This window comes from Rana temporaria, chromosome 3, assembly GCF_905171775.1.
Source record: "Rana temporaria chromosome 3, aRanTem1.1, whole genome shotgun sequence".
Lineage (NCBI taxonomy): Eukaryota > Metazoa > Chordata > Amphibia > Anura > Ranidae > Rana > Rana temporaria.
The window spans coordinates 317,701,248-317,726,294 of record NC_053491.1 but is presented as its reverse complement, the minus strand read 5'-3'; the positions used below and the strand labels follow the sequence as shown (position 1 = coordinate 317,726,294).

The following is a 25,047-nucleotide window of genomic DNA, read 5'->3' as shown; positions in this document are numbered from 1 at the left end:
TTAACTGTAGTGTGTTTCTGCAAAAAGCACCAAAAAACAGGTGTGAACCCAGGCCCGAGATGTTTAGTAACATAATGGGGTTAAAAAGAGCAAATAATCGCTACTGTAAGGGGTTCATTTTTTTTACTGTGGAACAGTGAAAGTAATATTTACAGTAGCGATTTGCTTTTTTTGTACTATAAAGGGCTAATTTTTTTTAACCCCATTATGTTACTGCCCGATTAATCGATTATGAAAATTGTAATCGATTATTTTCTTCGATTAGTTGTCGATTAATCGATTAGTTGTTTCGGCCCTAATGACCACACTTCAGTTAGAGCTTCAGGGTTTATGTATTGTTCCAAGTATGCTTGCCTGGTGTGATTGCGCCATCTCCCACTTTAAAGAGGTGGTCTGGGGCATGGTTTAGTTGGACTTGGGCACAGTATGCATATGCTTTGCTAACCAAGCAAATTGGATCTATTTGTGGGCACTTGGGTAGAAGGTGTACACATTGCATAATCTTAGGCCCAGCAGAATGTGAGTGCAGGCCTTGTATCAATCTTCAGATCTTAACCCAAGAACAAAATGCTTAAATGTTGCAGCTTACCAGCCTTTTTAGATCAATGTCTTTGGCAGATAAAGAAAAATTGCTGTTGCTACAGGTAAATGTGTTTTTGTAATTTTGTACTGAACTGAGATTTCAAATGGGGTTATCGGCTTTCCCAGCTATCTTCTGGGAACTGCAGAACATCTTCCCCAATGGAGATGAAAGGGCTATACTCCAAATAAGAACAGCCTGGGGTGACAATATTATGCCTCCATAGATCAGTACGATGAGTGTTGTCACCCTGGAAAAACGATTTTACTGGCAAGATCACCAGGTGAAAATCCCAAGAGGAACACCTGAAGAGAACCAACACGACTACTACATCAACGCACTATTAAGCTGCAAATTTCAATCCATCTATGGCTGTTGCTGCTCAACAGAAGTCAATCTAGCAATCAACTTTAAGTGAACAGGACTGTTGGAAAATGATCAGAGGAGTATTCTGACAGTAGTCCTGCTGGCTGTCTAAAATGGCTCAGTGGGGAGGGTTCTTCTGTCCACCTCACATGTGTGGATGGGGAATCCATTCACCCCCCCCCCCCCAATTAGCCCAGTGGCTGATCGAAAAAATATGAGGCATTCGTGGCCAGCCTTAAAGGAGTTGTAAAGGAAACATTTTTTTTTGCTGAAATGACTGTTTACAGGGTATAGAGACATAATAGTTAACTGATTCCTTTTAAAAATGATTAAAAATAGATAAAAATCAATCATATAATGTACCTACAGTTTCAGTTTGTTTTTGCATGCTGTTTCCTGCTCTGTGATGTACAGAGACTCAGAGCCAATACAGGGCAGTGATGGTTTGTAAAACAAAACTGATTGGTGTTGAGGGGTTTTAGACACACAGTAATCACACCTCCTTGATTAGTGACCACAGAGAGAAAGCTCTCATGACTTTTTTCATCAAGAAACAGACAACCAGGAAGTGTTCAGAACAGAGAAGGATTAGAGCAAAAACGAACAATGAGGACATGAAACCAGGACTGCAGTAAGGTAAAGGAAGCTATTTAGCTAAAAAAAAAATATTCCTTTAGTGACCCTTTAAGTTGCAATATATTTTTCAGTTTAGGTACGCTTTATTCAGTTTGAGTATGCAAAGATGACAGGTTGCAATGTCCCCTTGTCATGCTTTTCCACAGAACTGTATTACATTTGCCAATGATCATAATTAACACCTGAAATTGGTGGAGAGGATTGCATAGCAGACGCTACAGCTGCTTTGTGCACTAAAAGCATGCCGTCTTGTTTGTGGCATATGCATTGTCTTCAGTTCGTACATAATGGACGCAATTACTGAAGCTATAAAAGCACTTTAAAAATAGTACAATGCCAGGTAAGGTAGATTTCTCAGATGCCAGTTCTATTTATATGGATGTGCAGTCCTTGTAGGACAGTAGAGTCAGCGGATCATTAATCTTATCTAGAGGTTTAGTTGCTTTTTTCTCAGACAGGTCTGGGATAGAAATATAAAATAAAGAGCTGACCCAAGTAAGAATTCTAATACAGTGGCTGATAAATTTCCCTGAACATCCAACCCCTACAGCCCACAGCCCAAACCTCCAATGTTTTCTGCTTAGCCTGTAGTTTGGTAAAGGAAGATGTAACTTGTAGGGTTAGTCTACCTAAAAGAAAATTAGATATGCAATTTATGCTCTTAAAACACTTGAAGGTTCTCCTTTGGGTCCCTCCGAGTGACTAGGCTGTGAAAATCTCACATTGGGTATCCCAATACCCGGAAGGCATAGCAGCATGTGTTTTGGGTGTAAGTATGCCTATGCTGTGTGTGACAACTTACTAAAATGACAACTTTGTGGGAAAGAAATGTATGTAATTTCATAATTTTCCAAAAATTGTGACATTACAACTTAAAAAAAATACCCTTTGGACTGTCTACTTTCTAAAAAGGGGGTCATTTTGGGGGCGGTTTGTACTGTCCTGCCATTTTAGGGCCTCAAATGGCTTTGAGGCAGTGAGTACATCTGTATTCATCCATTTTCAAATGTGTATATTGGTTTGTAACTCCTACAACTTTCACACAGGATACATTTTTACCAAAGATGACGATTGGTGGTGTGCTATATGGCTTTTTTAATAGTCATAAAGTAATTGTATGGTTATCTTTGAAAAAGAGTACTTTAACCTCTTGCTGCCCAGTGTACATATATAAAAAAAGTCCTGGGCAGCAAGTGGTTATACTAGGATCATGGCTTGAGATCAAAAAAATAATCAGCTGGCAATCAGCTTTACAGCGCTTGGGGCTTCCACATTGCCGTTGCAAGCAGTCGGGTTGGCTGCCCATAGAGGAGACAGAAGAACATCTATTCCCTAATCTCCCTTGTGACTAATGAAGCTGGAATGAGCAAAAATGTTGTTGCTTCTGGTTTACCGCCAGAGAAGCATTTGTATTTGATCAGGTGCGTTGATGGACAAGGGATATTGGGGGTCTAAAATACCCCTGTTGCCACCAAAAAGAGTATATGCCTCTGCCCAAAGCTATCACAAGGGATCTTGTTCACCCAAAAGTTAAATGGGGGAGAGGAAAGTGGGGGGGGGAGTAAGTCACTGTAAATGCGCATGTTGGTCCACAATGCACATGTAACCGGTAATTGCACCACACGTGAGGTATCCCAGTGAATGTCGGAGTGAGATTATTCATGCCAAAGCTGTTTAACTTTAAATTTATATCCTGTAAAGGATCCTAAAATGTCGCCCATTGACAATTTTGGGTACACAATTTCACAGGTGTGCGCAATTTTAAATCTTGACTTGTTGGTATCTATTTGACACAACATCTTTTCTATGTAACCCAAAAAAATCAGGTATTATGTTTGTGCTCTAAAACACATCTGTTTTTCCTTGGAAATGTGCATTTCATAAACTGCTGCACAAATATTGTAGGACATAAAATATTTCAACAGCCATCATTTTATTCTCCAGGGCCTCCACGTTGGGAACATGTTTGGGGGTTGTCGTATCCCCCCCCCCCCTAATAATTTGGAACATAATCAGGTAGTGGCCATTATAAGATCACATTTTATGGCTCATAAGCTAATGGCTTCCCGCTGGGTCTCCCTCAATCCTCCTACCCTTGGGGACTGGTTTTCTGGAACTGAACAAACATGTAATGTTTGAAAAATATACTTCTGTCCAAATAAATACTTCCTGGAAGTTTGAAAAATGTCAAATGGAAAGAAGTCTCATGTTCTAGCTTAAAGGGTCGCTAAAGGATTTTTTTTTTTAGCTAAATAGCTTCCTTTACCTTACTGCAATCCTGGTTTCATGTCCTCATTGTTTTTGCTTTGATGTTGCTGTAATTCCTCTTTGTTCTGGACACTTCCTGGTTGTCTGTTTCCTGATCAACACAGTACTGGGAGATTTCCCACTGTGGTGACTAATCAAGGAGGTGTGATTACTGTGTGTAAAACGAAACTGGATTGGTGCTGAGGAGTTTTAGCAAAGTATCACTGCCCTCTATTGGCTCACTGCCCTCTATTGGTTCTCTGTACATCAGAGAACCAGGAAACAACAGCAAAAACGAAACGAAACTGCAGGCACATTATATGATTGATTTTTATCTATTTTTAATCATTTTTAAAAGGAATCAGTTAACTATTATGTCTCTATACCCTGTACACAGTCATTTCAGCTAAAAAAAATGTTTTCTTTTAGTGACCCTTTACATTTACAATAAAGAGATGGTGTCTGAAGAGCAGGCTAGCCTGTCCTATACAGCCCTATACAGGACTTTTTTTAAACACTGGATAATGAACTAAACGTGGTGCTAATGTTAATGGCTTATTGTCCCAATTGAGTAGGTAAGGGAGATTGTTTTTTTTTTTTTATATGAAAGAAAAAAGCAAAAATCTGAATTTAAGTGTTTTTCCTGGAAAATAAACATGAAAAATGTCAATATTGCCATGGTAGGCAAGCGGTTAAAGTCATTTTTTTTTTTTTTTTTTTTTTTAAGGATAATGTAAGGACTCTTGTCAAGCTTGTCTGGGTCACAGAATGGAAAATCTCCCCAGGTTCCATTTCTTTGCTGCACTATTCAGAACAAAGAAAAGGCTTGGCTTAATCTCTGCTTTAATTATTTAATAGCTTTATATTCACGTTTTGAACAGCATTTGTTCTTCAAAATAAAACATGCCAAAAATGTTTGTTTAAATTGATTGCAGTATAGGGTCTACTTCACAACCCTATTAAGAAAGCTGTTGGCTAGATTTTAGGAATTGTAAATATATTGATCTAGATTATTGTAAAATGTATGTTGGCTTTGAGCTGTTAAAGCCACATCAGACTTTGCATAGTGTAAAGCCTTTCAGATATCTTGTATTCTAATGTTCTTTCCATATTTGCAGTATGCTTACATGTGTCGGGAGTAATTTAAGGCGCTATTGTTTGAGGTAATCTGCTTTGTATGCTTTGGAAACGGTTCTGTAGAAGCTGTCACCTTTGCCACCAGATATGAACAGTACTTGTAGCAAACACTGGCAAAATCAACTGGCAGAGGGTGGGCCATTATTTCAGGGGCTGAGAGTGTATTTCAAGTCTTGGCTTGGTTGATGCTTATACAGTGCGTCAAAGTATTCACAGCGCTTCACTTTTCACACATTTTATTATGTTGCAGCCTTATTTCAAAATGGATTAAATTAATTATTTTCCTCTAAATACTACAAACCATACCCCATAAAGAATAGTTAAATCTTTTCAAATGTATTAGTAATAAAAAACAAAATCACATGTACATACAGTAGGGAAAATAAATATTTAATCCCCCTGCAGATTTTGTACATTTCCTAGCTTACAAAGAAATGAATGGTCTATAATTTTTATCATAGATGTATCTTAAATTATAGACAGATTTCAGCCAAAAATCCATACACGATACAAAAGTTCTAAATTGAGTTGCAGTGAGTAAAATAAGTAAATGATCCCCACGCAAAACATGACTTCGTACTTGGTGGAGAAACTCTTGTTGGCAAGCAGAGAGGTAAGGCCTTTCTTGTAGTTGGCCAAGTTTGCACACATCTCAGGAGAGATTTTGGTCCACTCTTTACAGATCTTCTCTAAATCCTTAAGGTTTCTTGACTGTTTCTTGGCAAATTCAGTTTCATCTCCCTTCATCTCCCTTCATAAATTTTCTATAGGATTAAGGTCTGGAGACTGACGAGGCCACTCCATGACCTTAATGTGCTGCTTCTTGAGCCACTCCTTTGTTGCCTTGGTGTTATGTTTTGGGTCATTGTCATGCTCTAAGATTCATTCATGACCCATCTTCAGTGTTCTGGCTGAGGGAAGAAGGTTCTCATCCAAGATTTTGCAATACATGGCCCCTCAATGCGGCAAAGTTGTTGTGTACCTTTTTAGCAGAGAAACAGACTGTAGAAATGGTATTCTTAGGGTCATAGTCGGCATTTCTTTTTTCAAACACGGCGAGTCCCTCAAGAAGGCACATGTACAGTCATGTCAAGGAACATCTAAATGATTCAGAAAAGTATTGAACGAGCTGTGGTCAGATGAAACTATTGAGCTCTTTGGCATTTATTGGAGTCCACCTGTGGTAAATTCAGTTGATTGGACATGATTTGGTAAGGCACACACCTGTCTAAGGTCCCACAGTTGACAGTGCATTTCGGGGCACAAACCAAGCCATGAAGTCCATAGAATTGTCTGTAGACCTCCGTCAGGATTGTATTGAGGCACAGATCTGGGGAAGGGTACGGAAAAACTTCTGCAGCATTGAAGGTCTCAATGACCACAGTGGCCTCCATACGTAAATGGAATATGTTTGGAACCACCAGGACTACTAGAGTGTGCTGCCTGGCCAAACTGAGCAATCGGAGAAAGGCCTTAGTCAGGGAGGTGACCAAGAACCCAATGCTCACTCTGACCGAACCCCAGCATTTCTCTGGAAAACCTTCCAAAAGAATCATCTCTGCAGCACTCCACCAATTGGGCTTGTGGCCAGACAGAAGCCACTCCTCCGTAACAGCATGCCTGGAGTTTGCCAAAAGGCACCTAAAGGACACATGGATCATAAGAAACAAGATTCTCTGGTCTGATGAAACAAAGATTGAACTCTTTGGCCTGAATGGCAAGTGTCAGGTCTGGAGGAAACCAGGCACCGCTCTTCCTCTGACCCATACCATCCCTACAATGAATCATGGCAGTGGCAGCATCATACTGTTGGGATGTTTTTTCAGCGGTATGAACTGGAAGACTAGTCAGGTTCGAGGGAAAGATGAAAACCTGCTCTGGACCTCAGACTGGCATGAAGGTTAGGGACAACGACCCTAAGCACACAGCCAAGATAAATGAGTGGCTACAGGACAACTCTGTGAATGTCCTCGAGTTGCCTAGCCAGAGCCCAGACATGAACCCAATTGAACAAATCTGAAGAGATCTGAAAATGTCTGTGCGCCATTGGTCCCCATCCAACCTGATGGAGCTTGGGAGATCCTGCAAAGAATGGGGAAAAACTGCCCAAAAATGGGCGTGCCGAGCTTGTAGCATCATACTCGGACTTGAGGCTGGAATTGGTGCTTTCACAAAGTATTATGTACATGCGATTTTTTTTTTTTTTTTTATATTATAAATTTGCAAAGATTTCAAACTACTTTTCACGTTGTCATTATAGGGCATTTGTAGATTTTGAGGAAAATTTGTATTCAATTTTGGATTAAGGCTGTAACATAAAACATGGAAAAAGTGAAGCGCTGTAAATACTTTCCAGATGCACTGTAAATCTTTTGCCTGCGCTAAAATATCAGCCTGAAATTGTAATTAATACAGTAGGTTCCCTTTAATAAATATCCTCTTACTGCCAACTATGAACCAAGCATGTTCTAGGACAGCCTGTCTCAGGTTCCTGTTTCAGGTTCTCAGGAAATCCCTGCTTAAAAAAAAAAAAAAAGCTCATGGTAGATTGACAGGCTTATTGGGTTGAAGAAAGTGGGTATTTTTATACATTTAGAGAAAATAAACAATTTTTTTACAAGAAATAAGTAGTGACATACCTAGCATATTTGCAACCCAGTGCAGATCATTTTTGTTCCTAACCAAAAGTATCTTTAGTAATCTTGAAAGAAGTAATAAGTGCAGAAAAGAGACAATAACCATTGTGGTGTCCTTGATATTTTGAGGTTTGTGTAGAAGTGACAAATGCTAGTGAAAAATTCCCCCTGATCGGTGTAGTTGGGAGAACAATCCTCCCGTGCTCACTGTTCAAGAACCTCTAGCAACCCCACACAACCCCGATTGAGAAACCTGGTTCTAGAGCAAGGGTCTTAAACTGACGGCCCTACAGCTGTTGTGAAACTACAAGTCCCATGAGGCATTGCAAGGCTGACCGTCACAAGCATGTTTCCCACACGTAGAGGCATGATGGCACTTGTAGTTTCGCAACAGCTGGAGGGCCGCCAGTTTGAGACCCCTGTTCTAGAGCATTTAGTCTGTTCAGTAGTGTCTAACAGATTGTAGTGTGACCTCTGCAGAGTTGCAACAGACCACATAATCTGGAATTTGCCAGTGCATTAGGCAGAACGTGCCGTTGGCTCTGATTCAGAGTTTAGTACTGACTGTATGCTGAAACGATATCCCTCCTTGCGTTTGCGGAGTGCCACTGAAATCCTCCAGTGACTTTGATCACACTACTTTTTTTTTTTTAAATATACAACGATCAATAACTCTTCCCGGCCTCAAGGTGAACACTAAGCAAGCAATATTGTAGTACTGTAGCAATATTGGATGGTTAGAATCTTGCCTGAACTTTCACTTGAAATAGGTCTCTTGGATACAGTGCAAAATATATTCAGAAATGTCTGTAAGGGCATGGTCATTTAAAACTGAGGTTTCTTATAGAAGTTTATGGTTTCTTAAATGCTCAGGGGCTCAAAACTGAGTTAGGTTTTAGGTTGTCTTAACACCTATCCATTTGTTCCTGATGCAATTTAGGTGCACTTTAAAGGGGTTGTAAAGGTAAAAAAAATCCCTAAATAGCTTCCTTTACCTTAGTGCAGTCCTCTTTCACTTACCTCATCCTTCGATTTTGCTTTTAAATGTCCTTATTTCATCTGAGAAATCCTCACTTCCTGTTCTGTCTGTAACTACACACAGTAATGCAAGGCTTTCTCCCTGGTGTAGAGAAAGCCTCTTGAGGGGGCGAGCAGGAGTGTCAAGACGCCCACTAACACACAGCTCCTTTCTCCATCTGCAAAGTAGTGTCCTGACTTGCCTGCTTGCCCCCCCCCCCCCCCAAGAGGCTTTCTTCACACCAGGAGAGAAAGCCTCGCAATACGGTGTGTAGTTAGACAGAAGAACAGGAAGTGAGGATTTCTCAGAAATAAGGACATTTAAAAGCAAAATCGAAGGGTGAGTTAAGTGGAGAACTGCACTAAGGTAAAGGAAGCTATTTAGGGAAAATAAATTTACCTTTACAACCCCTTTAAAGTGCACCTAAATTGCATCAGGAACAAATGGATAGGTGTTGGGACAACCTAAAAGCTAACTCAGTTTTGAGCCCCTGAGCATTTAAGAAACAACTTCTATAAGAAACCTCAGTTTTAAATGACCATGCCCTTACAGACATTATTGGGGACAGTGCAAAATATATTCAATACATATTTAAAGTGAAAGTTCAGGCAAGGTTCTAACCATCCAGTATTGAACGAAAGCTATTTACGGAATTTTTTACCTTTACAACCCCTTTAAGTTTGCAGTGCATTGCTGTATTTACTGCACATTAAGAGCATTTAACACGAGTCCTCTGGACATCTTGACCCATGTGGGTGGGGGTTGTTGCAAACAATGACTAATCTGTGTATATGCTTTAATAACACATGGCTGTGATTTGTCCCTGGGGGAAAAAAACCCATCCTTGCCTTGTATCCCCTCCCCTTCTGTTGATCTCTGCAGTTCAAGTGGAAAATTGAGAGATTTCATAATGGACATGGCCAATGGAACACTGATCTCACACCAATTTAGCATATATATATATATATATATATATATATATATATATATATATATATATATATATATATATATATATAAACCATTGATATGGAGGTCTGGTCTTGATGGTATAAGTTGCTCTTACGGTCCAGGACAGTACATGCAGATATAAGGAACATACAGCAGGATGGTGTAATACTGATAAGACCAAAGAGCCTTGCACATCACACACTGATGCACTCACATGAACTATAAAATATGAGGCTTATCTCCACGAGCAGCGAGCTTGTCAGTGTCCTGCTTCTCCAAAAGAAGCACCCCCCTTCCCACCCAGACCAATTTTCAGCTTTCAGTGCTGATGCATTTTGAATGACAATTGCGCGGTCATGCAACACTGGAGCCAAATTATATTATCATTTTTTTCCCACAAATAGAGCTTTCTTTTAGTGGTATTTGATCATCTCTGCGTTTTTGTTTATAGCGCCAAAAAAAAAGACAGAAAATTTTGAAAAAACTTTTGGTATAATATCCCATTTTTTTTTTTTTAACCTCTTGACCACCGCCCCATGTCCAAAAGATGTCCTGTTTTTAAAGATGGATATCTCGGTAACGGCAGCAGCTGCCACAACCGAGGTATCCATCTTTTCAGTGGGCGGTGGTGTACACGATAACGGCGGTCTCCGCGGTGGATTCGCCGCGAGATCGCCGTTATCGGTGGCGGGAGAGGGCCCCCCCCCTCCCGCCGCTCTCCCGCGCCCTCCGCCGCTTACCGGAGCCGTCGGTATCGGCGGAGGCGATCGGGACTGTTCGGCAGCTGACTGGGGTTGCGAGTGAAGGAAAAATTTCCTTCACCCGTCCCCATAGCTCTGCTGGGCGGAAGTGACGTCAAAACGTCAGTCCCGCCCAGCGTCTTAAAGCAACATTTTTTTTTTTTTTTGTCATTTGAAAAAATGACAGTTTCAATTTTTTTTTTTTTTTTTTTTTGCACTTAAGTCTAAATATGACATGTGAGGTCTTTTTGACCCCAGATCTCATATTTAAGAGGACCTGTCATGCTTTTTTCTATTACAAGGGATGTTTACATTCCTTGTAATAGGAATAAAAGTGATAATTTTAATTTAATTTCAGTGTAAAATATTAACTAAATAAAAATAAATTAGAAAACAAAAAAAAATTTTTTTAAAGCGCCCCGTCCCGACGAGCTCGCGCACAGAAGCGAACGCATACGCGAGTAGCGCCCGCATATGAAAACGGTGGTCAAACCACACAAGTGAGGTATCGCCACGATCGTTAGAGCGAGAGCAATAACTCTAGCCCTAGACCTACTCTGTAACTCAAAAAATGCAACCTGTAGAATTTTTTAAACGTTGCCTATCGAGATTTTTAAGGGTAAAAGTTTGACGTCATGCCACGAGCGGGCGCAATTTTTAAGCGTGACATGTTGGGTATCATTTTACTCGGCGTAACATTATCTTTCACAATATGTAAAAAAATTGGGCCAAATTTATTGTTGTCTTATTTTTTAATTCAAAAAAGTGATTTTTTTTTTCCAAAAAAAGTGTGCTTGTAAGACCGCTGCACAAATACGGTGTGACAAAAATGATTGCAATGACTGCCATTTTATTCTCTAGGGTGTTAGAAAAAAAAATATATAATGTTTGGGGGTTTTAAGTAATTTTCTAGCAAAAAAAACTGTTTTAGTCTCGTAAACACCGAATCTGAAAAACAAGCCCAGTGGTAAAGAGGTTAAACAATTGTTTTCCTCAGTTTAGGCCGATACGTATTCTTCTACATATTTTTGGTAAAAAAATCACAATAAGCGTATATTGATTGGTTTGCACCTACAAAATAGGGGATAGATTTATGTTTTTTTTTTTTACTAGTAATGGCGGCGATCTGCGATTTTTGTCAGGCCTGCGATATTGCGGCCGACATTTCGGACACTTTTGACACTATTTGGGGACCATTCATATTTATACAGCGAACAGTGCTATAAATATGCACTGATTACTGTATAAATGTGACTGGCAGGGAAGGGGTTAAATGTATTCCCTGGGAGTGATTCTTACTGTGGGGGGAGGGGACTGACTGGGGGAGGTGACCGGACTGTGTCCCTATGTACAAGGGACACAGCATCGGTTTCTCCTCTCTCCCTGACAGGACGTGGAGCTCTGTGTTTACACACAGAGCTCCACGTCCTTGCTCTGTCACTGCCGATCGTGGGTACCTGGCGGACATCGCGGCCGCCAGGCACGCGCATCGGCATCACGTGACGCGCTGGGCACAGTTTTTCCCCACTGCGCGCCCTCGGCGGCACGCGCAGGGAATGTAAATAAATAAAACGTCCAGGGACGTCCTTTTTTCCATGCAGGTGAGAGCCGCGCTGTGGACGTCTTTCGTCTACAGCGCGGGTCTCAAGTGGTTAAACTATGCAGAGCCCTCAAACGCCCCATAGACGCAATTTGTAATTGGAAAGATCAATTTGTGAAGTTGTGCTGCCGATTCCTCCATATATTGGATGGGGGTAGGTTCTGTGATTTACTCTCATTGTGAGGAGATGTCCCATGCCTTAAAAACCCTACCTACCCTGCCAGTAAAGAAAAAAAAACACGAGACCCTTTTGTGCCTTGAAAATGGATTCTGAGATTATGAAAAACCTTTTTTTCTGGAATGTTATAAGAGGACCAAGCCATTGCTCCTGATTATCCTTTCCCTAGGTTTTATGTCCCAGGTCAGTGCCCAAGCTGTAATATAGTAGGGCACAGTATGGTATGTGTTGAGTATTTTTATTTTTTTACCACTTACCAGGGACACTTGTTATGCAGGACGTGGAAGGGTAGAAAAAAACTAACAGGTCCATCACTATGCAGAATGAGGAAAAGCAGAGAAATACAAAGTTTCTACAGGTCGCTTTCTTGCTGGGCTGATATGCTCACTCATAACAAGTCAATCCCTTGGTGTTTGAGTGAGGTGCTGCCCCATCACTGGTGTGACATTGTAGAGGAGTGTTTCCTTTAGCAAGGAGGAAAATATTTGACAGCCATCGATAAAGCGACCTGTGGAAACGGGTGAGAACTTTACCTGTACTTTTGGTGCTCAATCACAACTGTGAAATGGGCCTAAGTGGCATACAGCAGGGCTCAAAATTTCAAGTCCTGAGCTACTAGCCAGGCCTCAAGAGTTACTCGCCACCAGTTGCCCCACCTAATTCATACACTGCCCTGCGCCTAATTGCCCTCGTAAACACGCCCTCGTAGATTATCTCATGGAATGACAATGTTTTATGCAGAATCAAGTTACAAAATTAAATATTACCAACAACAACTTCAACAAAATGGGACAGGGCACTGGGGGCAGACCAGACGGACAGGGCACTGGGGGCAGACCAGACCTTTTATTCAGGCTGGCAGAGAGGAGAGGAGCTGCAGCACAGCGGGAGGGAGTACAATCCAGCGCTGAGATCCACACAACTGCACAGCCATTGACACCATAGCACAGCGCACACTGACAGCGCACAGCACACAGCACACATTGAGACCAGTCTGTTCATAGTGCTCAGGCTAAACTGTTGGACACTTACATAGAGCACAAGGAGAAGAAAACTGCACAAACTGGAAGGCTGCCGCTCTCATGTCAGGGCAACTTTCAGTGAGCGCTGCACCGGAGTGGTAATTTTTGCAATCCTCCACCTCACTCATTACTTTCTGCTCTCCAGCTACATTGGTCGGGGCCCGGGGGAGGGGGGCAGGCTCAGAGAGGTCATACTGTTAGGTCCCATGGCTTAATGGGAATTGTAAGGAGAGCACCTGTGTACTGCTCTGCCTGTGCGCGGCTCACCAGACTACTTTCTCCGGAGCATGCACCTTTCCTCTTCGGCCGCCAATCTCATCGGGACTCTAAGTATAGGCACAGATTGGAGGGAGATTGGTCATGCAGCCCTGTCATCACTCGCCCCCAGCTTAAATCCACTCGCCAAATGCTAGTAGGCGAGTGGAAATTTTGAGGGCTGGCATACAGTATGTTGTATTGAAGTAGAAAATGATATAAGCTGAAATGCATAGTCGGTGAATAAATATCAAATTGTTACCGCCGTCCATTTGTTTTATGCTTTATATTTTTTCTGTAGTGTTTCTGTATTCTTCCCTTTTTTTTCCAATTTAGAACATTTCTTAATGGTTTTTCAATCTTGGATCAACTGTTTTGAGCCTTGTGCTCCTGTGTTCAGCCATCCTGTGAGCACAGCATGCTTCAGTAATGAGCCAAATAAACATTTTGCCTTTTTTCTTTTGCCAGGTCATTCTGCAAACAGCGAGCAGCCATCGAAAAGGAGTACGGTCAGGTAAGAAGAAGTAATGTCCTGCTTTTAGGATTGTTAGAGATGTTTATGAAAAATAACCAAAAACCCTGTATAGCAAGAGTAGTCTAAAGCTGGTGGACAGCATAGGTTTTCTAAATGACGCTAAGCAGCAAATTCACTGAACTTTCAATTCAGGCGGACAAGGATTTTGTCATTTGGGAAAGGGGCGCATGCACACTGCAGGAGCTTCATAAGTACTCTGCTAGTAATAGGAGCTACTGCAAACCAGGGGTCCCAAATGGGATAAACTCTTACCCTGTGTTTAGGTGACAAATACAACATTTTGGATTTTCTTTCATTTTCTGTTCATGTGATTGTCAACAGAATTGAAAGTGAGAGGAGATTAAGTCTCCCCAATGTGGGCACAGACTGTTCTCAGAGGGTTCTAGCCTGTCCCCTCTATCTGAAACCCCAATCTTTTGGCTGCAATTGACTAAGGGAACATTTGTCTTAAGAGGTTTAGATGCAAGCATTTCTGGCCTTCTAAAAGCTAGTTACATGACATTCATGCTGACACACTGGCTTCAATGCTTTGAGTGAACGACCACATATGTAAAGAGGAAAATATATGCGCTACCCAGAAAGGAAAACTAAAAATATAAATATATCAAAGAAACCCAAGAAGGGAGTGAAGCAGCTACACAGGAATATGACAAAATTCAGATAAAGATAATTATGTAGCGCTACATGTGAGCCAAATGGCAATAAACTGTGTATACCCAATAGGGTGTGACCATATAATGTGACAGTGTTGGGCAATAATTACCCAACAAGATGTGAAAATAAGTCTGCAAAGTGTACAATATGAACAAAAATATAATATTGTGTCCATGGAAAATATAACAGTGAAGATGACATGAGATGGGGAAACTTCTCAACGGAAATCTTCGAGTAAGTGATGGAATACATATGCGCTTACCGCAACCGTTGGACCCGAATGTCGTATGACAGCTTAGGGTGTCCCACAAAGATATCAACAGAAATCCAGAAGAAAGTGGAGTCTACCTCATAGGCAATCAGATGTCGTCAACCCAGCAAGGGGCGGATAAGCCCGATGTCAGCCACCGACTACTCCAATGCTGGAGATTCTAGAAGACCGTGGGTATGGCAATCGTAAGATCCTCCAAACATCCAAATACGATCCGGTTCAGGTAAGTGAAGACCCCTGCATGGGTACTAAAAACCAACTGGAGAGGGCTCAAAAAAGCTCATCTTCCACAAATTCATGGAAAGAGAAGAAAAAAATAGGGGGCTCCAATGGTGTAGGTCATAAAGAGGTTTTAATAATAAAAACCAACATACATGATAAATATATAAAAGTGATCACAATTCATGGGTCATAAAGGCAATATGGGGAGCAAAATGCACGGCCATGCATTTTGCTCCCCATATTGCTTTTATGACCCATGAATTGTGATCACTTTTATGTTGTACCTTTTGCAGCTATCACAGATCCAAGTTGCTTTGGATAAGTCTGAGTTTGCCACATCTTACCAATTGGATTTTTGCCTATCCCTCCTTGCACAACTGCTCCAGCTCCTTTAAAGAGGAGGTTCAACCTAAAAAACATCTATATACCATTACATCCAGCATACTTCCGACATCTACAGTATGCTGTTTTTTTTTTTTTTGTCGTACATACCGTTTTATTGTTTTCCCCCCGGCTTCCGGGTTCTGGCTCCGGCGGGAGTAGGCGTTCCTATTCGGAGGTTAGATAATTGACGTCTGGTGAAAAACTTCCCCTGGCGCATAAGGCGCCTCACCAGTTTTCCATAACTAGCCGACCTGCGAGTCAGCTCTATACGGTGCTATACGGCGCCTGCGGCCGCCGTGTAGAGCTGACTGTGCAGGCGCCATATAGAGCCAATTTGCAGGATGGCTAGTTACGGAAAACTGGTGACGCGCCTTATGCGCCAGGGGAAGTTTTTCACCAGACGTCAATCATCTAACCTCTGAATAGGAACGCCCACTCCCGCGGGAGCCAGAACCCGGGAGCCGGGGGGGAAAATAACAATAAAACGGTATGTACGGCAAAAAAAAAAACGGCATACTGTAGATGTCGGAAGTATGCTGGATGTAATGGTATATAATTGTTTTAGGGTGAACCTCCGCTTTAAGTTAGATGGTTTGCCCTTGTGAACAGCAATCTAAGTCTGACCACAGATTTTCTATTGGATTGAGGTCTGGCCTTTGACTAGGCCATTCCAACATATTTTCATGTTTCCCCTTAAACCACACAAGTGTTGTTTTAGCAGTGTGTTTGGGGTGATTCGCCTGCTGGAAGGTGAACCTCTGTCCTAGCCTCAAATAACAGAGTGGTACAGGTTTTGCTCAAAAATGTCCCTGTATTTAGCACCATCCATCTCTCCCTCAATCCTGACCAGTTTCTCAGTCCAACTGCAGAAAAACACCCCCACAGCATGATGCTGCCACCACCATGTTTCTCTGGAGTGATGGTTTTCTTTGGGTGAAGTGTTGGGCTTGCGCCAGACATAGCATTTTCTTTGGCCAAAAAGTAAAATTTTAGTCTCCTCATACCAGGGCACCTTCCTCCATACATTTTAGGAGTCCCCCACGTCTCTTTTCGCAAACTCAAAATGTGCCATTTTGTTTGCTGAAAGTAATGGCTTTCTTCTGGCCACTCTGCCATAAAGCCCAACTCTATGGAGTGTACGGCTTATTATTCTATGTACAGATACTCCAGTCTCTGCTGTTTAACTCTGCAGCTCCTCCAGGGTTACCGTAGGTCTCTGTGCTGCCTCTCTGATTAATGCCCTCCTTGCCCGGCCTGAGTTTTGGTGTCTGGCAGTCTCTTGGCAGGTTTGCTGTTGTGCCATGTTCTTTCCATTTGGTTATGATGGATTTGATGGTACTCCTAGGGATCATCAAAGATTTGGATATTTATTTATTTTTTATAACCCAACCCTGAATTGTCCCTTACTTGTTTGGAGAGTTCCTTGGTCTTCATGGCAGCGTTTGGTTAGTGCCTCTTGCTTAGGTGGTGCCAATTTTCAGTTTATTTCTGAAAAATAAAAATGTTACTTCAACTTAGACTATTGTGTTCTGATCATCATATATAATTCAAATTAAAAAACCATTGAACAAAAGGTTATAATGTAACAAAATGGGTAAAAAGCCAGGGGGGGGGGGATTATTTTGCAAGGCACTGTATGCTCTTATAAGGGAAGCAAGATGATAGGCCGTGACTTTAGTCATGATCTTTAAATCCTTATTGATCAGGGACATTTGCCTGTAATTGCTCACCTCACCTGGGTCTTTTTCTGGTTTTGGGATGACTGGTATAAACACGGAGTTCAACTGTGTCAAGAGGGTCACCTTTGATTTTGGCGTTACATTTTTTTACCCATATAGGGCGCTATAGTGGACACAAACTTTGCAGTAGGGAATTGAGAGCCTGTCTGGTCCTGGTGTTGAGTTTTCTTTTTACATTTTTAATCACCTCTAACACCTCATGTAGAGCAGGGGGCTTTGAGTCTCTCTGTTCTGCCAAAGTGGGGATGGAGAGGTTATCAAGAAAGCTAGATAAATCTGAAAAGTTTTCAGTTTGCTTGTATGCTGTATTGGTTCTTGTAGAACTTGTGAAAAGCCTGCATAATGCTCAAGGGGCCCACCTGCAATCTTACGTTTAGGGAAGGAGTAAGTGCGGGCCCAAGGTGTAAGCCTGGCAGGGAGCTTGTCTTGTCTCTCTATCTCACCCCACTCCATCTATTGCTTTTTTCTGCATTGGCTGTCAATGCCAAGTTCAAGATATGTAATTCTTGACACTTATTTTTTGTGATAGATGGCATACTTGTTCCAGATTCAACTATTAAAGCTAGCCTTAAAGGGTTTGTTAACCCACATGCACTTTATATAATCCGCTCTGCCTTATAACAATATGTCCCTGTGTATATTGTATAAAAAAAGCTGTATATACGTTATCTGTGAACGTTGATCAGCAGTCACATGATGTCCAAAATTATGTCAAAGTACTAATACCGAACATTAGCAGCGCTAGTGCAAAAACAATAGCAAGACATTGAAATATGGTAAACCACTTAGATATTGCACATTTATGTGAGTCCATTAAAATGCAGAAGGTGAGAGTAAAATAATCCATCAAAGAAATTAGGATAAAAAAGAAAAAAATGCGCTAACCAAAAATTGTGATTTAAGAATATAGAAGGCAGCAATCACGTGACCTAACACAAGCATATATAGAAAAAGAAAAAATCGCGCCAGCAAAAAATAAAAAACAATCAAGTCCTTAGTAAATGAAACATAAGTGATAATATGGAATGTCCAAAAAATTAATTCCGGAACAGACAACACCCAGTGCACTGGTAAATGTGTGAGCTAGGTACTCCGTATAGTTTTTATACCACTCGGCGGGCAAGCCGTCTAACCCAGGGGCTTTATTAGGAGGGAGTGAATAAATGGCCTCAGTGACCTCCTCCACAGTAAGGGGCTTGTCCAAGATCGTAACATGTGTTTCTTCCAAGGCAGGGAATTGGAGAGATTCAAGGAATCCCAACGTCTCCGCCTCGTCCGGAGGGGGCGGGGCGGCATAAAGGTTCTCATAGAAGGCCCTAAAGGTCTGGTTTATAACTAAGGGATCTGATGTGACAGAGCCGTCCAACAGCCGAATGAGGTATCGTCCGATCCACATATTCCGTGCGGGAGAGATATGCCAACATCTTGCCATTTTTACCACTGTGTTCCAGCAACCTGGCTGACAGATACAGCTGCTGCTTTCGCGTCATCTCGATGTCACCGCGTTTACACGAGGAGGAAGGGCTCCTGTTCATGCCGGCCGGCATTTGTTTTTATCGCTCGATTGCACTTTTCTTGTGTAAGTAGCTTTTTACTTTTTAAATAAAATAGTCTATACATACTACACCATGTTGCGGTCTCCTTCCCTATATATGATATATCGCTGGGCTGTATGACACGGTCAAGGAAGAGTATCCCACGCTGAATCTGGTTTTATCCTGCTGTGGATTTCGTTATCAGCTGCAGTCTGTCTGGCAATACTGATCCATCCTGTGCTGTGACCCCATATCCCGGATTATCCCGCTGTAGATTTTAAATAACGCTGTTATTTAACCATTTTCTGGTAAGCCTCAGTCCATGTGGTGGCGGCTCACACATTTAGCCTAGGTTCACACTGCTGCGAATTCAAACACGCAGTGAAATGCGCGATTTTACCGCGATTTTGCGGCTGCGATTTTGCCGCGATTTCGGCCGCAATTTAATGTAAATCGCGGCCCGAAATCGCAAAAAGTAGTACAGGAACTACTTTTTGAAATCGCAGATGCGGCGTCGCACTGATTAGGACAGTGCCATTGCCGACAATTGCCGCCGATTTGAGATGCGATTTGACATGTCAAATCGCATCTCAAATCGTTCCAAATCGTACCCAGTGTGAACCAGGGCTTACCAGTGCAAAGAAATTAGGATAATTTGATTAACTCCAACACTGGATAAGATCTCTGTCACCACACCGCTTGTGTCACTCCCTCCAGGTAATACACTTACCAGATAATACTGGATAGTACGCTTATTACTCCACCGATGCTGTCAGAAGACCAAACTCATGCCATCTAGGTTATTGCTCATCACATGCAAATAAAGAAAAAGTATGATGTGCCACATCTTTCCTCTCCCCCGTCTACAACCCACACACATGGGGAAATATTGTTATAAGGCGAGTGGATGATATAGCATCAGGGGGGGTGGGGCAGACCTTAACAGTAGCAGAGGCGAGACAGAAGGGCTGTGGATGACAAAGGCACATAAACTGACCACGGTGTAAGGGCTCAGAAGCCCAGCAGGTCTACCTGTAGAAGCGCCATATTAACGGATTTAAAGTTCTGTAGCTTTTCAACCTTCAGTATAGTTGGCCCAACAACTAGGTCTTAAGACTTTCTAAAACAAGTAACTCATGTGGCTGTCTGACACGTTTGACTTGACTCTATTTGCATCTTTATCCCAAGCCATCTGCTTATTGCTTAGTTGGGAACCATGACTGATGGCCTTGTCTCTGCTGCTGTGCTCCATGCTGATAACCTCACCTGTTGTGGTTTGTTCTTTTATTGCAGTGTTAACAAACCCTTTCATTTTTGCATGAGTTTGTTAGGGTTGTCATCAGGCTGCAAACGGTGTTAATGAGCAACTCCAGGTAGCAAACAGTCAGTCAGTACATACAGAGGTCTTATTGATACTGTTTACATTTAAATTGGTCTTACACATACTCCATTTCAACCACTTTTCATCCAGTGGTAATTCCAGCTTGATTGACCACCAGAATTCAAGTTGATTGAAGTTGAACCTGAGCATTACTTGATGGCTTATAGAATGATTGAATCGGAAAAAAAAAAAAAATACTTAGTATCATCAAAAAAAAAAAAATTCTGATGAGTGCAATTAGGATAATTTTGGTTCACACTCCTTGCCGTTCATCAGTACCACCATTTTTTATTTTTTTTAGATCTTCTATTGCGTTGCAATTTTTATAATAAAGAAATGTATAAAAAAGTTTGATTACTTTTAAATTGCCACATTCACCTTCCACTTTATTGGGTACACCTGTTAAATTGCTTGGTAACAAAAAAATGATAATCCGCCATTCACATGGCAGCATTTTGATGTGGTGAAGCCAACTTGCTGAAGTTCAAACTGAATATCCGAATTTCGGAAGAAAGGGGGTTTAAGATTTTGAACGTGGCGCGGTTGTTGGTGCCAGACGGGCTGGTCTGAGTATTTCAAAAACAGCTGATATACTGGGCTTTTCACACAACCATCTCTAGGGCTTAGAGATGTGTCCGAAAAATTTAATATCCAATGAGCTGCAGTTGTGTGAACGATAATGCCTTGTCAGAGAATAGGCAGATTAATTTGAGATGATAGAAAGGCAACAGTAACTCAAATAACCACTTGTTACAACCAAGGTATGCAGGATACCATCTCAGAACACGCATAGCACATCAAACCTTGAAGCAGATGGGAAACAGCAGCAGAAGCACACCCTGTTTTACTCCTGTCAGAGCAGAACAGGAAACGGACTTGAATTTGCAATGGCTCACCAAAAATTGGACAAGTGTGGAAAAATGTTGCTTGGTCTGAGTCTCAATTTCAGCTGCAAAATTTCCGATGGTCGGGTCAGAATTTTGGCATAAACATAAAAGCATGGATCCCTCATGGCTTGTATCAACGGCTCAGGCTAGTAGTGTAATAGTGTGGGAGATATTTTCTTCGCACACTTTGGACCCCTTAGTACCAATTGAGCATCATTTAAATGCCACAGCCTACCTTGGTATTGGTGCGGACTGTGTCCATCCCTTTATGACTACAGTGTACCCATCTTCTGATGGCTAATTCCAGCAGGATAATGCACCATGTCACAACGCTCAAATCTCAAACTGGTTTCTTGAACATGACAATGAATTCACTATACTCCAATGGCCTCCACAGTCACCAGAGCTCAATCCAACAGAGCACATTTGGGATGTGGTGGGTCGGGAGATTTGCATTTTGGCTATGCAGCTGACAAATCTGCAGCAACTGCGTGATGCTATCATGTCACCATGGACTAAAATCTGAGGAATGTTTCTAACACCTTGTTGAATTTATGCCACAAAGTAGTAAAGCAGTTCTGAAGGCAAAAGGGGGCCAGACCCGATACTAGCAAGGTGTAGCTATATAGCCAGCTATATCATGTAAAGTCTGGCTGCAATTTATTTAAAACTCAGTGGGACTGAAGCTTCATGTTAAATGACCTGTGCTGTACAATCCACTTTTTTTTTTTTTTTTTTTTTAAGACCGTAGTGGGTTAGACTGTAGTGCTCAGAATGGCATGTCTTTGCGGGGCCAGACCAGAGCAACCAGATTTAAAAATGATTGCCAATATGCAAGTTACTCTGCAAGAAGGCCATGTTCCTCAAGGCTCTTAAGACATTCTTTGACTGAGGTATATTTTTAAAACATATCTTCTGTAGTGTGTATTAAAAAGTATGACATGGCAATATAAGGAGAAACGTGTTAAAGTTTAATTCTAGAACAATATAAAACACCAATAATCACATAGTTCAGAATGATGGCACACTATTCAAAAAGATTGCTCTAACTGCTGAGAATTAATTTAGCAGTTTATATTTACTAAAATAATTGACTTTTCGCGTTCTGTGTATTCTGGAAGACCACATATAGTGAATGCAGGGTCCTGGATTTAGTAACACTTTAGGTTGGGTGCCTGAAGTTTTCACGCTCATGAGGAACTTTGGGAAACCCAATAAAACCCCCAAAGACATGCTGGTAGGTTAATTGGCTTCTGCCTAAAATTGGCCCTAGTATATGAATGTGAGTTAGGGACCTTGGATTGTAAGCTCCTTGAGGCTAGGGACTGATGTGAATGTACATTGTATATGTAAAGCGATGCGTAAATTGATGGCGCTATATTAGTACCTAAATAATAATAAACCTGGTGCTTACATTATATGAATATTGACTTGTAAGTAGCTACATCTCCCTACCCCTTTCCCTCCTTCTTTGTTTTGTTTAGCAAGTCTGTTTTTCATTGAAGGACGTATAAGCAGTGTTCATTTAGTATACAATTTTTTTTGTAGTTTTCATCAGCGGCATGTTTCCACTGATGAAAACGAAATGAATGTCTCATTGACAAACTGACGAAAATAATTTCCAATTTTCATCAAACAATGAAAATGTGTGGAGCAAAAAGTACCCCCCAATACTATGTATGGTACTTTAAGGGCAGACTCCAATTGACGCTTGTTTTGATAATACTTAAACTTTACTTGATTTTTAAGAGAGCTCTCTGTGCTGAACACCACTGTAGAAATACAAAAATGCATATTAACATTTGATATACCAGGCTCATAAAGAGCTTAATAGAAGGCATGAAATTGTTCCTCATGAAGCCCAACGCATTTTGGGAATGTGGTAACATATGCCTCCTTTTGGGTGCATAGAGGGAGCCATGAGGTTGAATACTCTATAATAAAACAGAGCACACATCGGGAGCATCTCAACAGCGGTAGAAGTGCATACATACCAATGCCGTATCATACAGAAATAAAATCAAAGGAATTAATGGTGTGGCTGCATCGATTGAAAGCTCTTCCCTATATATGTATCACCCAAGTGGGTGGTAACCCCTGAGGCCTGTGATGTCCCACACAAGGATCCATAAAAGGTAGTGACCATCCCAAAAAAGCATAAAATGGAGGCTTCTCAACCAAGGCCAAAGATTTGCCCAGATTAAGGCCTGGTAATCTGTGAACAGATGAAGAGGATGGTTAAGCCTGAAAAAAGAATAAATACTTGAAGGTAGACTAGAGACAGTGAGATTCCATGACTATAGCGTTAAATATATATATATATATATTGCTGCCATGAAGGAGTTTTATATCAGGATTGGTGAGGGAATATATTTAGAGTAAGCTTTTTTAGAAAGAAAACCAAACCAACCTGTATCTAAATGTATATGAAATGCGTTTGGAGAACAAATGCTAGTCACGCTATTCTAATAAATTAGGCATATCATAGACCTAACATACTGAGCAAGTTAGGGGCCGGTGGAGTAGAGGGCTGATGAAACTGCAAACAATAGTTTGCCTTAAACACAATTGCATGTGTGCGTGCCTCCGGATGAGCTGCAGCTGCATCTGTCAGGGGCACTTCTGACGATCATATAGAGGAACGGCCGTGAATGTGTCCTCTCATGAACGTGTAGTCTTGATGCGTCATTGCTTACTTGATGACTTAGGGGGAGGGTATAGCTGAATGTGGGGAGGGATGGTAGAGAGGGTCGCGCAAAAGTCACCTGACATATCGCACCGTTTCAGCGATGTTGCAGCAGTATACCATGGGGGGGGGGGGGGTGAGGTGGTTGAGGCAGAGAATGTGATGCCCTACATCGATATCACTACATGTATTAGCCAGGTTAAGCACAAAATTGCCCCATAGCTGTCATGGGAGGCCACAAATAGATCCCCAGGATCTGAAGTGCACAGCGCCCCCCAAGCCAGGAGTGGCAGGATGTCATGCATTAACAATTAACCGACACAAATCTGCATCAGATGCATTGGCACAGTGCAACACTATGAAGTGGAAATGTCTGGCATCCCGCAGTGTCGCGTAGTTAAGCCGACCTTTGCGCACCGGGTGGGGACATGACGGATCCAAGGGGAAGGGGTCAGGTCAAAGCCTGAGCATGAATGAAAAAATTTAGTGTTGGAATAGAAACGGCTAAATTATACGTAAAGGAAATGGGGACAGCAGTCACCATTCTATGAATGTAAATAAATTGTATATAAATTTGAGTGTTAAAATCATATATTGGCAGGCATACACAAAGGAATGGCTGTTGCGATGCACAGAAAGTGCAGGAAGAATGGTAAAGCAGGTAATGAGAGCAGAGAGACATCGCCTGTAGATGGATAACAGGGTAGTCAAAGCTTTTGGCATGGTAATGACAAACATGGAGAAAAAATACAATAGAAAACACATTGGCAGACATCGTAGACAGTACATTTCTATCTGGAATAAAACAAAGGCAGCAAAACTCTTTACTTGACCCAATATGTCAGTGTGTGATCATTTATCTCAGGAGGATAGTTGGCACAAAGGTCTTGTTAAAATAAAGATTATGCAGCGCACATTCCATCTGATATGTGACTGGTCAGAATAGCATTCTTTTTTACATCCTCCGGAGATAAATCCCTCCTAAGAAGGGACGATGGCTCAGTTGGGTGTTCATGCCTGGTGGTGTGATGGCATTTAGCGCTGCAATCAGTGGTGTATTTAGGTTTTGTGCTGCCCTAGGCCTGACTAAACTTGTGCACCCCCTAATTTAAATGTAACACCCCCTTCCTGTCAAGGCCACACTTTTTCTGTTTAAGACCCACCCTGAAATTTTCGAGTGAGGACACTTGTTCTCAATGCCTGGGTGGGGGGGAATGGATTCCCTTAACCACTTCAAAACCGCACACCGTCATATGACGTCCAAAAAGGGGATCTCTTATCCCGGGTGGACGTCATATGACGTCCTGTACTTTGTGCGGTGATATCTGAATGATGCCTGCACCTAGAGACATCATTCAGATATCATTTTGCCAAAAAGGTGATGGCT

General features: G+C 41.6%; 1 protein-coding gene across 2 annotated transcripts in view; it reads left to right on the top strand.

The window, feature by feature from the left end:
• FCHSD1 (FCH and double SH3 domains 1) overlaps nt 1-25,047 on the top strand; it is a 135,636-nt gene that overhangs the window by 23,854 nt on the left and 86,735 nt on the right. For both annotated transcript variants that reach the window (XM_040344951.1, XM_040344952.1), the window contains exon 3: nt 13,835-13,880. In XM_040344951.1, coding sequence (XP_040200885.1) covers nt 13,835-13,880 — 46 coding nt within the window. The remainder of the gene's footprint in view (nt 1-13,834; nt 13,881-25,047) is intronic.